This window comes from Aethalodelphis obliquidens, unplaced genomic scaffold, assembly GCF_003676395.1.
Source record: "Aethalodelphis obliquidens isolate GAN/ISIS:26980383/991018 unplaced genomic scaffold, ASM367639v1 scaffold21, whole genome shotgun sequence".
Classification (NCBI taxonomy): Eukaryota; Metazoa; Chordata; class Mammalia; order Artiodactyla; family Delphinidae; genus Aethalodelphis; species Aethalodelphis obliquidens.
In genome coordinates this window covers 1,768,897-1,786,588 of record NW_020837965.1, presented here as the reverse complement: position 1 = coordinate 1,786,588, position 17,692 = coordinate 1,768,897, and the positions used below count along the sequence as shown (strand labels likewise).

The window sequence follows — 17,692 nt, the reverse complement described above, 5'->3', positions numbered from 1 at the left end:
CTCCTGCCCAGCTAGTCACTGGTAGGCTTGCTCAGGGTAGCATCCTCGGGTCTCTTTCCTTCTCAGTTCTACTTCTCTTCTCGGGTGATCTCGTGTATTCTCATGGCTGCAATTAACATTATGATGATGACATTCAAATCTGTATCTTTAGTCAAGTGTCTGCTGGACACCAAATCCGTAATTCCAAATGCCTTGCAGACATCTTCACTAGGATATCCCACAGGTACTTAACACTCAACAAAACACAGCTCGTTATCTTCTCCCAAAACCTGTCTGGCTTCCCATTATTCTTCATCTTCGAAAACCCCAAGCGCTCGTCTCCAAAGCTAGAAACACTCTCTTTACCACCTCCCCAATCCATCACGTTACCAGATCTCTTTCTCTCTTTGTTTCTCTTTAATCCAGCCTTTCTTCTATATTCCCTTTTGAGGTAAAATTTATATATTTAATGAAATGGACAGACCTTCAGTGTACTATTTGGTGAGTCTTGATACATCCATGTAACCCACACTCATATCAACACACACAGAACATTTCCATCACCCCGGAAAGATCCCTCGTGCCCTCCCTGGCAAATACCCTGCTCCCTGCCGCCTCACCCCCAGACAACTATTATTCTTATTTCTTATCCCGTAGATCATTTTTGCCTATTCTAGAGTTTCATATAAATGGAAGCATACACTCTTTTGAGTCTGGCTTCTCTCATTTAGCATGTTTTTGAGGTTCATCCACCTATCTTTATTTTTTGTTTTAAGATAGGTTTACTGAGGTATAATTTACATAAAGTTTACCCTTCTAAATTATAAAGTTTGATGAGTTTTGACAAATGTATAGTTATTTAAGTGCCATCACAGTCGATATGCAGAACAATTCTATCACAAGTATTCCCTTTGCCACTCTGCAGTCAGTCCTCACTCCCCATCCACCAGCAATCACTGATCTGACTTTTGCCCTTTCCAGAAAGTCAAATCAATGGGGTCACACAGTATGTAGCCTTCTGAGAGTGGCTTCTTTCACTTAGCGTTGTGCGTTTGAGATTTATCTATGTCGTCACACATATCAGTAGTGTAATTCATTCCTTTTACTGCTCAGTAGTATTCCATTTTATGGACCACAATTTGCTTATCTGTTCAACAGCTGATAGACATTTGGGCTGCTTCCAATGTTAGGCGATTATGAATAAAACTGCTATAAACGTTCGTGTAAAGGTATTTGTGTGAACGTATGGTTTCATTTTTCTTGGGTCAATACCTATGAGTGGGAGTGCTGGGTCACATGACTGAGTGTATATTATCACTGGGTACCTCCTACCACCAAATCATTTCCCTAGCACTAGTCTCTCCCCACTGTAGTCCATTCTCCATGTGGCCATCAGAATTACCTTTCTTTTTTTTTTTTTTTTTTTTTGCGGTATGCAGGCCTCTCACTGCTGTGGCCTCTTCCGTTATGGAGCACAGGCTGCGGACGCGCAGGCTCAGCAGCCATGGCTCACGGGCCCAGCCGCTCTGCGGCATGTGGGATCTTCCCAGACCGGGGCACGATCCCGCGTCCCCTGCATCGGCAGGCGGACTCTCAACCACTGCGCCACCAGGGAAGCCCAGAATTACCTTTCTAAGACACACACCTAACAGTCAGAAAGACAGGCAGTGAATTGGCCCAGCAACAGACGCTGATGTCAAGTTGGTTCCTGGAGGATTTTAAATTAGGCACTTCTAATAATGTCGTACAGTATTCCCTGTGTTATAATTCTGTCACACCAAGCTTTGGGTCAAGTCATGATAAAAGTTAAAGGAAAAATAATAATCCTGTTGTTCCACTGCTCAAACAACTCTGATGGCTGTTTATTGTCTGCAGATAAATTTAAATGTGCCAGTCCTCTACAATCGGTCCCCAAACTACTTCCATAACCTTATCACTCGTCGCCTCATCCAACTCAGGCTACGTCTAGTCACACTGAACTTTCCATTTCAGAACATGCCACATCGTGTCATGACACTGTATTTTGCATGTCATATTCCCTCTGCTAGGAATGGCTTTCCCTGGCTCCTCTAGGCATAGCTGGTAACTCCTGGTGTATTCCGAGAGCACCCGAGTCACTCTGCTGCTTGTGCTGTCCTGTGTCATTTCATGTCTGGTTCTCCCCACTACCCGAGGGCAGGGGCCATGTCTCGTGCACTGCTCTATAGCAAACAGTCCGCACTACACAAAGCACATAGGGAGCAATCAAGAAAATACTGATAGAAAAAAAAAAAAGAGAAGAAAACAAATTTTTTAATTAAAAAATTTTTTAATGTAAAACACTACAATTTTTGAGAAAGACAAAATGATTTGCAGCTACTTCCCAAAAATGACCTTAACTGCAAGACTCATAATAAACTTAATACTCATAATAAAGCCACCAATCATCAAGAAAATAAGAGAAATTCTCATTAAGATTTTTACATGTTAAGACATATTAAGGAAAAACTTAATAAAAGATGGTCTAGAGAGGGAGGAAGAAAAGATTTGATAGGGAAATAACAATGCATCCGGGTCCTAAGAGATTACTAAACATGTCACACCACTAGTTTTGGAATCAACCCACTAACCCGCCCCAGAAATAAAGTCCCAGCTGAAGCTGTAATCCCTGAAATTGGGAAGTGCTGACATTAGCCAGTTCTTGCTGTCAGTCAAATGCTATTGTATGAAGGAAATTCTTTTCACCTTGGCTATGGATTGGAGTTGAAAACCTAGGGAGGAAGTCTTTATCTGGGGTCCAGAAGGAAAATCTGGAAAAAAAAACAGACCAAAATCCCACAGGAAAATGAACTAAACAAAAGAAAAAGTCCAGAGCCAATTTGTTAACTAGTCCAATAAATCAATATGGTATCTGGCTACCATATGCAAAGGTAGATTTGAGAGGAATATCTAGAACTAGGTACTGCTGATTAGAGCAGAAAGAGTACCCTTTTTTAGGCCTGATCTGCTAAAAAGGATGACATCATTTTTCCTGAGATCTAGTTACAGGAGAGCAGAAGGAGAATCCAGGATATGGAGCATGCCAAAAATGGCTGGACACATCAGAACTTGTCTTTATGTGGGTGGAAAATGAGCCAGAGAGACCTGGCTCTCACACTTGGCTTTGCCATTTATTAACAGCATAACCTGGGACAAATGATTTAACCTCTCTGAATCTGTTTTCCTTGTCTATAAAACATGAGTACTAAACACCAACAAAACTCTTAAGAGGACTAAAGGAAATAACCAATGAAGTGTGCCTGACAAACAGTAGGTACTTTCTTCTAAGTCCCTTCTACAGTAAACTTCCCATCTAAACAGGAGCATGAGATAAGCCAGAAAAGAAAATTATCTCAAAAAGTGAACTGTTTGATGACTTTCATTATTTTTCTTGTTGGTCAAGTAGTTTCCATTATAAAATGTATGCTGCCTACTTCCATTCCTCCAACAAATATTTACGGACACTCCCACTTTAAGGATGTCAGCTTACCCTGTGAAATGGTCTTAAACAATACCAATAAAAGGCCAAACCAGCAACCATCCAACATAACGCGGTATACTTAGCACGGTTTGTCCTGAACAAAGATGTCACTGGTCTTACCTAAACAAGGCCAGTCTGATCAAGTCTACAAGTGGCAGGACAGCTGGTTCATACGCTCTCAGGCTAGAGAGGACCATGGTCATAGCCTGTCACTTCAGCCATCCTCACACACATAGATGAAACCACTGTCAGCAGCAGCATCTTTAAAGGATAGCTAACATCCTGTTTGGGGCTGTTTTTCTCCAACTGTTCAAAAAAAAAAAAACAAAAAGCTGCTCTCATAGCCAGTAATCTCACAGCGCCAATTTCCTAAGCAACCCTATTTATAGGGCTGCTGTTTAAGCATATACTTCACATGGTACCACATTTTCAGAATTCTGAAGGCAGTAAAAATTAGACTGTCAAAAGTCTGTTTTATTGGGAGAGGCATCAAAAGTTCTACTGATCAAGAGTCTTATGACCAAGATGACTTGATTGCCAAAACCCATCTTCTGACCCCCTTTCTCCAAGCTGAGTCTCTTTCATCTGAGTTCTCCCACTCAGTAGCTCTAGAACCTGAGGCAAGGGTCTTAATTTCTCAGGGCCTCAATTTCTTTATACGGATTAATTATTCTCTGAGGTCCTTTCCGGATGTACAAATCGATTAAAAAGCATCAAATGGCTAAGTTTCTGGTAGCTTGTGAGGGTTCCTAAGCCTACATTTAAATGCTATTAATACAATGCAGGTATCTGTATATATCATCCCATGTAAAATTTGGTTTGAGAGGAACAAACTCATAATCTACACCCTGAACACAGCAGGCACTGAGAAAAGTTAACTACATAAATAAACAAAGGAATGGGAATATTGACCGTACCTGGATACAAAGCCGGACACTACAGGTGGGAGGGTGGGAAAGAAATCATAGGCCAGAAACACTTAGATATGAATGGAATGCTTCTGGCAAAGATCCATGTAATGTGGAAAGGCAGAAACAACAACCAAAAGAATATAGTGAACCCCATCACCAGACTATTAGCTTCCTCTAAAACACCAATGCTCTGTTCAAGCCAAATTCTTCTGGGAAGCTCTCAATTCCTGTTTACTCTAAAACAAATGAAAAACAAAAGAAAAAACCCAGATTATTCCTTGTAACTTAAACCCCGGGGGAGGCTGGGAACCAGTGGGAGGCAAAGAGATTCACACAAATAGACACACGTATACAAAATCATTTCTGATGGGGGCAAGTTAACGAAGCACACAAAATCCCAGGGCTGACAGGAAGTGGAGTTAGAACCACAAAAGCCAAGAAGATAGTCAACAGTTTAAAAAACTCCAGATGCACTCAGTTTATTAAAACTGAACACAAGCAGGGAGGGGGCTGGAGACCCATGGCTGATGAAATAGTCTTAGGCGGCATTTCACTGAGTCAGAGAAAGTCACTGCTTCTCTCACATCAGAACTTCTAATGCCATTAAGGTCAAGAAATTCTTAAGCTTCCAAAAGGCAATCTGGTAATGAAATAAAATAGAAAAGGAAACATTCAGAAGAGCTTGTGATGATTTCCAGAACAGAGATTTTTACATTAAGAGCTACTAGAAGTTTACTCTCACAGAAGAGCCAAGTAGATGTAGAAAAGAAATGTTTAATTTTTTTTTAATCTAATAAGGTTTTTGCAGTTGGAGTCATATTTCCCACACTCCCTCCTCAAAAAGTCTGCAATAATTCTAAGAGCCCCTGGCCCTTACCACACCAGATCCATTGGGAAGCCTACTGTCAGGCCACCAAAAGGCAATTAAATCAAGACCAATCATTCATTCAACAAACATTTCCCGGACATCCTTCAATAGCAAAAAACGCTGCTATGCACAGAAGGCGCAAAAACAAGGGAGACGCTGTTGCTGTCTTCAAGGAGCTTCCAGTCCAGTGGGGGAGACAGACACGTAAACAGGAACTAAAGGACATGCGGGCGTCGCTGGAGACTGAACAGAGTGCTGGGGTCGAGGTGGCTAACTCTGATGGGAAGACTTAGGGAAAACGTCACCGAAGAAGTGATACTTGACTTTATCTTGAAAAGATGTCAGTTATCTTTTAGGTAAAGTAACATGAGAAAGATATTTCAGGCACAGGATAAAGCAGGTGCAAAGGCAAAGGGTTAGGAAAAGAGATGATAAAAGGTTTGGTTCGGCAGAAACAGGGTGAGAGTGGAAGGGGAGACACAATGACTACTAAGAATTCAAGACGATAAGCTCAGTGACTACCGGTAGGAAGAGAACATAATGGAACAAGTACAGAACAGCAGGAGAGAGGAGACGCAACAGGGCACTTTGTTAGGCAAGCGTTCCTGGAGGAGACGTCAAGCTGAGTCTCAGAATATAAAGAGGAGTGTGTAGGGCAGACAGGGGCAGAGTCTAGCTGGACTGCAGGACCTACAGAGAGGCACAAAGGCATGGAGTCCTCAGTGGCACCACTGGATTCTAAGGTGTAGGAGGGGAAATGGAATTCTAGAAAAGTCAACTGGGGTCAGATCCTTGGAAGCTCTGAAGTCCTATCAAGTATCTATTTACAAGTTAAGTCTAGGGAGCCATTTAAGGGTTTTAGAAGACATGAACATATTTGCATTTTAAGAAGATATACACATATCATAACCTCTTCTTTGCCTGTATAATTTTAGGTCCTGGTTTATCTACCATCTTCTATTCAGAGTCTCAACACTTCCCTTTGTTTAGTGCCCCTCAAGTACAAGCTGTTATGATAATCGATTAAAGAGATCAAGAATTATAATGTCTAATTATAAAAATAATAAAAAAAAACTTTTTATGGAGTACAAATAGTGCTTTGCGTACGTCATCTCATTTGCCCTTCAAGGTACACTTAGAAGGTAGGAACCATCATTACTGCCATTTTATAGTTGAGGAAACAGGATTAGAGTAACTTGCTGAAAATCAGAAAACTAATAAGGGGTACAAATGGGTCTCAAACTAAGTCTGTCAGGCTCTACAGCCCATGTTCTTTACTTCTCTGTTACGCTGTCTCCTACTGTATTCCTTTAATTATCCCCCCATCAATGACCCTACTGTGTTTTACTAACACAGCCTGCCACCTGCTGAAAGCCTGTGTGACTGCACAGACATGCATACCAGCAATCACTAAGGACTCACATCCACACAGACAGCAAATGGGGGCAGGCACCCTCGGTGCTACAGTCACAACTAGCCGGTCAGTGAGCAACAGGCTTCCTGGTCCAGTAGTTGTGATCTGCTTCTTACTCCTTCTCTGTGCAAATAGGAAATTAGGGGTGGGAGAGAAGAGAAGGGGAGGAGGAAGAGGAAGGGAAGAAAGAAGGGGTGGGGGTGGGGAACCCACCAGAAAGAAGACTAAAACAAAAAGGAGGAGCCATTGGAAAATGGGAGAAAGCACATACTGGTACCAGCCAGAGCTTCTTGGAACAGTTCCCAGTCTGGCTGCCAAAGAGCTCTGGAATATATTTGTTAGAGCTGGATTCCTGTACAGTCCGTTGCAGACTTTTTCTGATTGCGCTCTGACAAAGAGACCCACACTTTAGTTACAATCCCTGCTTCCCACACCGAAAGCTAGTTAGTCCTCAGGGGACCTCCAACTAAGTTCATCACCGGCCTCTTCATACGCTACGTGAGTTTAGAAAGAAATAAAAGTCCACCACATACCTTTTACTCTTGTAGAATCACTAAGCCTCTCTACCCCAGTATCCCATCCCAATTTCCCAAGCCCCTTTTCACAAAATATGTTAAGCTTCTTGAGTCTCCTTACCAAAACAACTGCTGCGATGAGGAACAAAAGTTTTACAGGCTGTGGCAATAGCTAGTTCAGCAGAGATTATAGTCTTAATGATCAGGTCTTCTACATGGGCCATCAATGCTACAAAAGAAAAAAAACCACTATAATGCATGGATTAGGACTGGATTCCAGAACACAATATAATTATAACAGCACATGTGCTCATTCAAAGAAGTCTCCATGTGGCAGTCTTACAAATGGGTGCTCCAGGAGAAGGCATGTCTGTGAACAGAGGGACACAGGCAAGAATGGAGGTGCTGGGGGATGTACTCAAGTGGTCTCCTATGACAAGAGATAGACACAGACTGGAAAAGGAGCCTTCCCCGCTTCTCACTCTCCTCCTCTCACCCTTCCCTTTGTGGACTGAGATAGGCCTTTCGGCACACTGCTTCCCATTCTGCTCAAGGCTCAGCGACAGTGTCCATTTTGATTCCAAGCCTTTGTACTCAAACTTGACACTGTCCATTCTCCAATTCATCAAGCAGGAATGAAAGAGATTGCCTTAGGAAAATGTGAACTCAGGGCCAATATGGAGATAGACAATTTGTTATGTAAAAAGCTGACCATATTTTAGTGAGCAGTTCGACATTCAAGAAGGATAAATTCCCTAAAAACTAAAGGAAAAAGTTGTCTTCCAAACTAGAAACAAGAGAAGGGATTTGGGGAGCCATGGTAAGTAAGCCTGTTGTTCTCCATCTTGTAAAGGGCAGGAAAAATTAACACCAAGAACAATGATCCCATCAGACATCTCAGCAACACTATTAGAATTCGAGAGAATGACTCCTGGTTAGAGATAATAGTACAGTTATACGAAGAAGAGAAGTCAAAAAGGAAAAAGCCCTGGTACTCACCAGTTGTATCTTTGCCTTCCTGTTTCAGATACCTAAGCATAGCACTCATGCTCCATTTGTTCCCATAATCCTCCACTTCCGGATCATCACAACTAAAACAAATTCATGGATCAATGTCACATATGCAACTAGGCCTGGCTCTAGAAACAAGATTTTTTACAAATAGCCTTCTTTCCTTATCGGTCTTTAGAAAAATATTCCCTTTGCTGACTTCCACTCACCCGCTTTTTCTTGGTCCTTTTTGTCATATACGCTTTTGTACCAGTTTCTTCCATTGAAATGAAAATGCATATAACTTGCCTTAATGAGGTGGGTAGGGGAAAGGAAGGCAAATTCCTCCTTAACCAAACAATTATGCATCATGAACCAGTAGAAGAAATTTGTGAAAGAATGTAAACAAATTTAAGAATGGCTACAAAACATTAACACATTGAAATGCTTGGGGATACTAACCTTGTCTTTGAGGTAAATGTCACATGAGCCCACAAACCGGCCTCTAATGCCATTTTCAGACCAGAACTGAGTCTAGATGGGCTAGTAAGCTAATCTAGCGCAGCATTTTAATGAGTTAACCCTGGACAGAACTGCGCTGGCCTCTGAAGTGAGCTCCCTTCTATCTAGTGATAGACACGGCTTTTTTGGATACCTTTTGAGGTATCACCCAAGGGAGAATGCACTAGAGCAACAACAGAAGTAATGAAGTACACCACCACTACAGCAACAAAGTGGCAAACAGGGCACATTCCCAGATTGTTGGAAGGGTCTTGCAATCTGAAACCTGTATTTTACAGCTGCCCCCTTATTCCCTATCACCACCCCGCAACCCACCAGCTGCATCTTTGCTCATCTTCCAAAGTGCAAGATATTGCATCTTCAACCAATTCCTAACACTGGTCACAGGACACTCAATGAAATCTATATAGCTTCGGCAACTATGCCATCACTTCCAGATTCCTTTCTTTTTTTCCTTGGACCTTCTAGGCACCTATTTTTAGTCTGAGTAGAAAGTAACTGTTTGGGTTTCTTTTTTATTTTTCCAGTTTCTGGCAAAATTATCAGGATGAAAGAAAACACAGCAGAAAGAATATTTCCACACAGCTGGGCTGGTACTCCGTTCCACTGAATCTTTTTCTGAGATGGCCTCATTTCTTTTTTTATTTAATTTATTCCTAACGTTTTTTCCCCCGATCATAAAAGTGTTTCTTTTAGAAAAACTTAGGAAATAACATAAAAGTACAGAGAAGAAGACAGACATCCCCCACCCAAAATCCCATCCATTATAGTTAAAGACTGTTAACATTTTAAGATATATCCTTCTAGTTTTCTTCTCTCTCCCACGCCCCCTCGGGGGGGAAAAAACAGCTTTAGTTATCTTACATATTCAAAAAAGAAATTAAATTGCATGTACTGTGTGGTAACTTGCTTTTTCCACCTGACAATGTACAGTGATGCACATTCTTGTTTCTAATCTTGTGTATAAATCCTGTATTTCTTAAGGTTAAGCTCCTAGAAATAGAATTACTGGGTCAAAGGGCACAAGCATTTTTGAAGCTTTTGATACATTTTGCCAAGTGCCGAAATGACCTAATTTCTTGACTTCGAAAAAGTTCCATATGCCTATAAAATTCCTACCTCTAAGTCAAGTGAGGGAACTTGACAATGAGGCAGACGAAACTCGGGAAGGAAGGCATATTTTGGTGGAGAAAGGGGACATTGTAGGTGGGCAAGCAATAGAGAAGCTGTAGCAGGTAAGCCTCAGAACTACATGAAATGACTCCAATAGCTCTAAGTTACATGGATATGAGCGTAAAGTTTTCCTCCAGTGCAACAAGTTAACTTTGCACTTCTCCAATGAATGCCTCGGAGACCGACTTCCCTGGCTCCTGGCTCAGGCGCAGCCAGTACCTGACATAGTCTCCACTCTTCTTATTCACACTGTAATTGGTCAGGTGCATGAACTGGTTCCGAATATTCTTGGTTCCTTGGTCATATCGTACAGTGGCAAACCTGAAAGAAAAGGCACAGGTTAAATGTCAGGAACAGGGCTTCGATAAAATACAGGATCAATGAGATATTAATGCAGGGAGGTGGCATCCTCCTCAAATGCTGAGTGCTTATTAAGTGCCAACCCCCACGCTAAGTGTTTCATGTACAATATCACATTTAATTCAATCATTAAAGCAATTCTCTGAAGGAGGTACCATTATGTCTAATTTTTAAAACAGATATTAACATTAAAATATGATCTGGAAGATTAAGTGACTTGCCCCAAATCACACTGACTCCAAAACCCACGTTCTTAACCACGAGATGCTGCTTTTTTGATACAGAACCTTAGACGGATAGGAAAGATGAAAAGTGAAAACAAAGTTATTCACAGTCAAGGAAACCGTGTATAGGATGCTGTGGATGATGGGACATTAGCCTGTCAAGAAACACCTGAGTGCCTACACAGTGCCTGGTACTAAAGCATTCTATGGAAAATATTATGCAAAAAGAAAAAAAGGACAGCATAATAATATAAAGACTTAGAACTCACATCCATAGGAAAAAACAGAACTGATCTATAAAATTAAGAGAACAATAATGGCAGCATTAACAGCATACAAAGCCTAAGTCTGCAGAACAGCATAAATACGAGTGTAGAGTGGATTAATTCCTGAATTTGGAATGATGGCAAAAAGGGGGATTAAACACGGAGCCCACTGAAAACAGAGCAGCAATTTGATATCCTGGACTGTTGTCAAAAGAAGACCGAAGTATAAAATATATGTGCCTCTGAAGGAAGTAGCCGAGGAAAGAGAAAACTTTCCAGTGATGCTCAGCATCAACAAAAGTACACTCGAGGCGAACGGTTATGGTAAATATCACCCCCTGTTTACATACCACGCTAACCGTATCACCCTTCACTAAAGTGGTTTTCCCCACAGGCACAACCAAGTGTGTGAAAAAAAATCCTGGAAGGCCACAAGTTTATTTTCACATGATTTACAAATTATTTACATGTGCTTACTCAGACTATGAAGTCAACGTGAATTTTTACCACATTGAAGGGCAGCATTTAAAATTTTTCTTCTCCTCTATTTCTTCTCATTCACCCACTATCTCTGCTCCCTAATTCCCTGTACTAGAAATCTACAAGAGCCAAAGAAAGAAGAGTGGAAAAAGGAAAAATAAAAAAAAACAAACCAAAAAAGAAACCCCAAAACTAAAATAAACAAACATGAGGCCAGGAAGAAGGATGTGGACAAAGAGAAAATGTTGACCAGGCATGTATGGCTAAGGGGCAAGAGTCTGATGAGCATGACGTCTATGCATGAGAAGGACCTCAGATTTTCCAGAAACTTCCGGCAGTTATCACTTAACTTCACCCATGTCACTCCGTGGTGGGTAAACCTTACCTATACATCCCAATCTTCCTTCGTCAGAGATTCTCCAATCAAGCGGGAAATAGTCATTCTCTGAATTCTTGTGAAATGCGAAGGGGGCCCAGGCAGGCTTCACAGAGGCTGCCTGCCTCAACCAGACATTACCTCACAGTGACATACCACCTGCCATCTCTCCCCCAAAATAATGATTTAGAGGGAGGGAAAAGGTTCTGCTTCAGAGAAAGAGGTTTTTCTTCTCTTTTAAATACAAGTACCTGATCTAATTTGGTCAACATGAAAAGACTGGCAAAGGCCTGGCAGTTAACTGTAAACTGGTACCCAACACATCTGTCATTCTTATCCTCCTTTTTTCAATAGGACTGCATCTCTAAAAAAAATATCAATTTTCTTCTTCCTAGTCTTCCTTTTAGCTGGGACATTTATATTCTGAAACTCAGGAAGGACAAGATCATTAATGTTACATTTCTTCTAAGTATAAGAAGAAGTAAGAATTAGAGAAAACAAAAACAAAAAACTAAGCTCAGTGGAAAAGTTACCCAAAAGGGCAAAAGTGCTACACTCTTTATTTCAGTCAGCTGAACAAGGAATGCAGAAGACCATGTAGAGGAAAGGCAGGTGTATATGCTCATCTTTCCTCCTAACGCAGGAAGAGCTTATGGTTCTCACTAAAATCTGGATTAAACAAACCACATTCAGCTCTGATCACCATTTTCCAACATTTTCTTCTTATTTTCCAGATCAGAGGTCCCATTAGTCTTAGATCTGGCCTACTAATCAAGTTCTGATTAACCTACAAAGGTTGTTTTTTGTTTTTAAACTTGAATAACTTGGCCAGCATTTAAAATTCAGACCTTCCTTCCTGAAGCCCAGTGGCAGCCAGGGCCCATGTGAGGAAGATGGTGGACAGGACGGGAAGGCAGCCCAGAGGCAGTACAAGGAGGTTATCTAAGCAGGGTGGTGCCCCACAAGGGTCAAAGTCCACACAAGGAGGGCATCTGAATGGGGTAGTGACAGGGAGGTTGGGAGACTGGCTACATACGAGGGAACTGAGTAAATCAATATGTTGAAGATAATAGAAGTCAGATTTCTCACTGTTGGAAAAAAGATAAAAAATATGGAAAGGGAAAAAGCTAGAATGAATGCTGTAGTTTTGAGCTAGAATTGGAGGTATTTGTATGAACTCCTGATTTTCAATATAGAGATACAGAAATAAATATAGATGTAAATGTGTATGTATGTGTACAGGTACGTATATCTATACACGTATTTCCTAGGTATGTCCATTGCAAGGACCTGATAGCAGAGACACCCCAGAACAATGAGCATATCTAGCACCTGGATCTGTATGTCTAAATACTATCCTCCATTAAAAGCAACCACTGCTCCTTGGAGAAAATAGTTGATTCCAGGCTGGGACAGAGAAAGAAGATGAGCCTGAAATATCTTGTGCTCAAAGAATGAGGGGACATGTCAGAAGGACACAAAAGTCAGCTTAAACGGGCTCCCATTGGCCAAATCTGGGACAATTTGAGCATCAAAATAAATCACGATAGTAAAGGATTACAACCCATTAAATAACACAGGAATCCTTAAGTCCACATTGGTGTATATAAACAAATGAATAAGTGAACAGGATGGAGAGAAAACTCTTCCTGGGAGTAAAATGCCAAATAATAAAAGTAAAAGAAATGATGGAATTAGAAAATCATTACTCCACAACCATCACAGTAATAATTCATTCAGGCAAGAAACATCAATGAATATTAAAATTGTTGGGTGAAAGTGAGATGAAGAATGAGATTTTACATGGTCTCAAAGTATCTCTTCATAAGATATTTATTAATTACAGAGGGAAAAACAAAGTAAATTTACAGTGGAGAAATCTGCCAGACATTGTCTTAAGTGCTCAAACACCACTAAATAGTTATCATGTACCATCGGATCTAATGCAATGAGAACATGGCATCACTTCTGTGACATTCTGGCCAAAAATACATAACCTCAGTCTAATTATGAAAAAATATCAGACAAACACAAATTGAGGGCCATTCTACAAAAATGACCGGCCTAAATCTTAAAAAATGCTGAAGTCATGAAAGTCAAGAAAAGACAGAGTAAATGTTCCAGATATAAGGAGACTGAAGAGACTTGACAACTAAATATAACATGTGATCCTGGATTTGGAGCTTTCTGTTATAAAGAACATTATCAGGACAGATGGCCAAATTTGACTGTGGTCTCTAGAGGAAAGTTAAAAGGCAGTTCTTCATACTATTTTTACAGCTTTCCCATAACTTTGAAATGGTTTCAAAATTGAAAGTTTACAAACAAAAGTTTCTCAATAAAAATCTAGATTTTTCAGCCTCCCTTAAAAAACCAGAAGATCTGGCAATACCACCTGTCTTGGTCCATTCAGGCTGCCGTAACAAAATACTATAAACTGCATAAACTGTGTAGCTTACAAATAACAGAAATTTATTTCTGTTGGCTGGAAGTCCAAGGTCAAGATGCAGGCAGACAGACAGCACCTTCCTGCTGTGTCCTCACAGGGTGGAAGGGGTAAAGAATCCCTCCAGGGCCTCTTATATTAAAGGGCACTAATCATATTCATGAGGGCTCCACCCTCATGACCTAATCACCTCCCAAAGTCCCCATCTCCTAATACCATCACCTTGGGGGTTAGGATTTCCACATATGAACTCGGGAGGTAGCATCCAGACCACAGCACTACCACATATCAATGACTTGCTGCCAATGAATAGTAAATACCCTTTAGGTGGGGTATGTGATCTCTGGTTCTCCAGTCTCCACTGGGCCAAACTTTTCAGTGAATGTCCTTGTAAGCATTTAAGTTTGTGACTTGTGATTTAGATCTTCACATATCAAACTTCACCCTATTTAGGTCTGAAAGCTTCAACACAATTTCTTTATCAGAAACACCTAAAAGAGGTAATTCTCTACTAGGTAGCCCACAACCAAGTTTGCAAACACTGCTCCTAACACATACTGAAATGTACACGATGAATTAAGTCTTGAACCTCCCTCTTAATGAAATCAAGATTTAGGAAAAGCTCTCATGACAGAATTTCATAGCCTTGACCTTTAAACAAACAAACAAACAAAAAAAGAACAAAGGAATGGGGGGGTTCCTACTTTCTTTGTAAATCTGAAACCCTGAGCTCTATTTCACCACCTATGATGAACAGAGAATGATATGCCCTTTTCTCTCTTTTTTTGCCACATTAAGATATATATAGATAACCTTTATTCTGACAAATTCTTAAATCAAAAACTACATTTCCTTTTTGCTTTCTAATGTTTCTCAGTGAGAATCAATACAATGATGATAACTGTCTCAAACTCTTGAATGTGTATGTGAAGGAAGGGTTTCAATGTTAGACATACAGTAGGTACCTGATAAGCACTAACCGAAACTACAGCTGAGCTGCTTGTTCAGGAACTTTACCAACATGGAACTCAAACAGGAAGGAAAGCAGAGTTAGTGGGGTCTTTGGAACTCTCTTCCCCCGTTCAAAAACGACTTTGTTCTTCTATGAATACGACACCACAGTCAGAGTTACGGAGAGTCTAGATGTAGGACAGTTAAACCGAACCCCCCAACCCCGCTTTGATAGCTACATGTTCTAACAAACATTCACTACAAATGTACAAAGTAAGGGAGGCCAACTCTCAGGAGACCCTGGCTGTGGCACATGTGTTATCTTTCAGCAGGTGTAACCATTCAGCGCCAGAAAGGCCTGGAGGATGAAGAGACAGCACCTCAGGCAGCCTTGCCAGGAGCCACTGGGTTTCATCCTGGCCTGACCCAGAAAAATCTTATGGAAGAGAACAAGAGGCCCAAGAGCCCTCTGATCTGCTGTCAGCCAGCTGCAGCCGGGAGACTGCCAAAGTGCTGCAGTGACTAGGCAGCGCCCTGCGGAGCCGTCTGGGAGGGGATTACCAGCCTGATCCCCTGGTCTTCAGAGCCAGAAATGACTCAAACTTCACAAACAGCAAGGGCCTGCCAGGGAGGGTGACAATGAGCACTGGAGAGGGGTTTCTTCCCCTTGTTGGTGTCTCTTCCCCCTCTTGCTGCTATGGCAGATTCTGGACAGTGTGCAGCCTGTGAGGTAATCTGAATTCCTTGGCAACCGGCAAGTACCTGAATTCTTTCAAAACCACAGGAATCCAGCAGAGAAAAGGTAAATATCCCTGCGGAGCCAGTGTTAATTAGCAAGGAAGGCTACTGAAGAAGTAACTGGGGGTGGGGAGGAAGGCAGAGGCATTACAAATGCTTTGGGATCTCTTCTGAATTTCCACTGAATAATATGGCTGAGTAGAAGAGAGGCGGTCCCTGACCCGGGCCTTCTCAGTGTCCCATCTTCCCAACCCACCGTGCGGATGGATCTCTCCCAGTTCTCTGGACGGGCACTTTCATTTCCCTGCAGCTGACAGTGCTACCTATCTTTGGGTCTCTAATATGATAGCACATTTGATTTTCAACTCAATTTTGTTTTAATTTTTTTCAACTTTTAATTTTTCCTGTTTCAGTGAAAATTTGGCTATTAGCTTTGTCTCAAAAAAGGGCCTCGTCAAATCATTTAGACCACATACTGGATCCACCTAAAACTGTAAAATCCAGAACAAAGTCTTTTTGGATTCCACCTCTGTCAGGAAAAAAACCCTACACCATTTTGGTAGAGAAAAGCACCCCTCTCTGGAAACTTGAGCGCCCCCTGCTGGTGTAAAACAGTAACATACACGTGAAACTCAAAAAGTAGGAAGGCGCAAAACACTGGACTCAAACACCACTAAGACAATTTTTTAAAACGTCTCAATATTGTGCCCACGTATAAGAAAATAACAAGAGTCTTTCTACTTCCTATGTTAATAAAGCAAGGACAACTGAAATGATTAATCTAGAAAGAAACTATTTAGGGTCTTTTTCTTTAGTAAATTTAAGAAGGTAAAGAATTTACACAAAATTCTTACTTCACAGAACCGTCTTATGAAATCAACTTAATCTTTCTGTCATTAAACATGCATTCTGAGGCCCCAAACAGAAGTGATATGGGATAAGACCCTTCTTTTCTGAAAAAGGAAACCAATTACACTGCCACCAGTTCTGTCTCTTTAGGAAAGATTATGGTTTTCCTTTTTGAGCCTCAAAGTAAAATGGTCTAGTGATCTCATCCCAAACTGATTACCTTCAGTAATGTCTATTTAAAACAAACGTGACCCAAGATTACTAGAGGCTGCAGATCTGGAGATGCTGTAGACTACTGTTGAAAGTAATGACACAGTCGAATGGCTTCTGAGGATTAAAGAGCAGGAGATGAGTGCCAAGACACACAGTGGTTAAGACACAGGGACTTAGGCACATGGAAGTTATTGTGCAGAGCAATGCACCCCTTGCAGGACTGGCTAATAGCCTGTCATAATGTACTACTGTAAAGCTTTTATATTCGCCTATACTTTTAGGTAAAATAGCCAAAACCCTGAAAATTCTTTTTCTTTTGTTTCACAGTTTAATCCAAATTTCTAAAAATTTGTTTTCCAAATTATTCTAAGAAAGAGCATCCATTTTAAAAATATATAAATATATATACTCAGTTCCTGCTGAAGGCAAGAGAAGAGTTACTCAATTCAGTGGGTTCTGACTTCCAACACACAGCCAATAGCCAAAGCACTAGCACATCTGCAGTAAGTTCTATAATAAATATTAGTATTGTTCTCATTTTGCATCTGAGCCATTGAGGCTTTAAAACAATGCCGAGTTTTACCAATAGCAAGGGCTATTAATACTGTGGGTGAAATACCTTTGGAATAATTTGCAGAACATATTGCTATGATATCCTTGAGACACAGTAAGCATAAACTTGAGGTCTTTTCCCTATTCAAGAAGTCCAGTTCAGGGCTTCCCTGGTGGCGCAGTGGTTGAGAGTCCACCTGTCGATGCGGGGGACACGGGTTTGTGCCCCGGTCCGGGAGGATCCCACATGCCATGGAGCGGCTAGGCCCGTGAGCCATGGCCGCTGGGCCTGCGCGTCCGGAGCCTGTGCTCCGCGGCGGGAGAGGCCACAGCGGTGAGGGGCCCGCGTACCGCAAAAAAAAAAAA

General features: G+C 41.3%; 1 protein-coding gene across 15 annotated transcripts in view; it reads right to left on the bottom strand.

The window, feature by feature from the left end:
- The window catches only part of TTLL5 (tubulin tyrosine ligase like 5), a 307,802-nt gene that overhangs the window by 241,623 nt on the left and 48,487 nt on the right, over positions 1-17,692 (bottom strand). For all 15 annotated transcript variants that reach the window (XM_027120075.1, XM_027120076.1, XM_027120080.1 and 12 more), the window contains 3 exons: positions 10,091-10,192; positions 8,186-8,277; positions 7,308-7,415 (listed from right to left, as the gene is read on the bottom strand). In XM_027120075.1, coding sequence (XP_026975876.1) covers positions 7,308-7,415; positions 8,186-8,277; positions 10,091-10,192 — 302 coding nt within the window. The remainder of the gene's footprint in view (positions 1-7,307; positions 7,416-8,185; positions 8,278-10,090; positions 10,193-17,692) is intronic.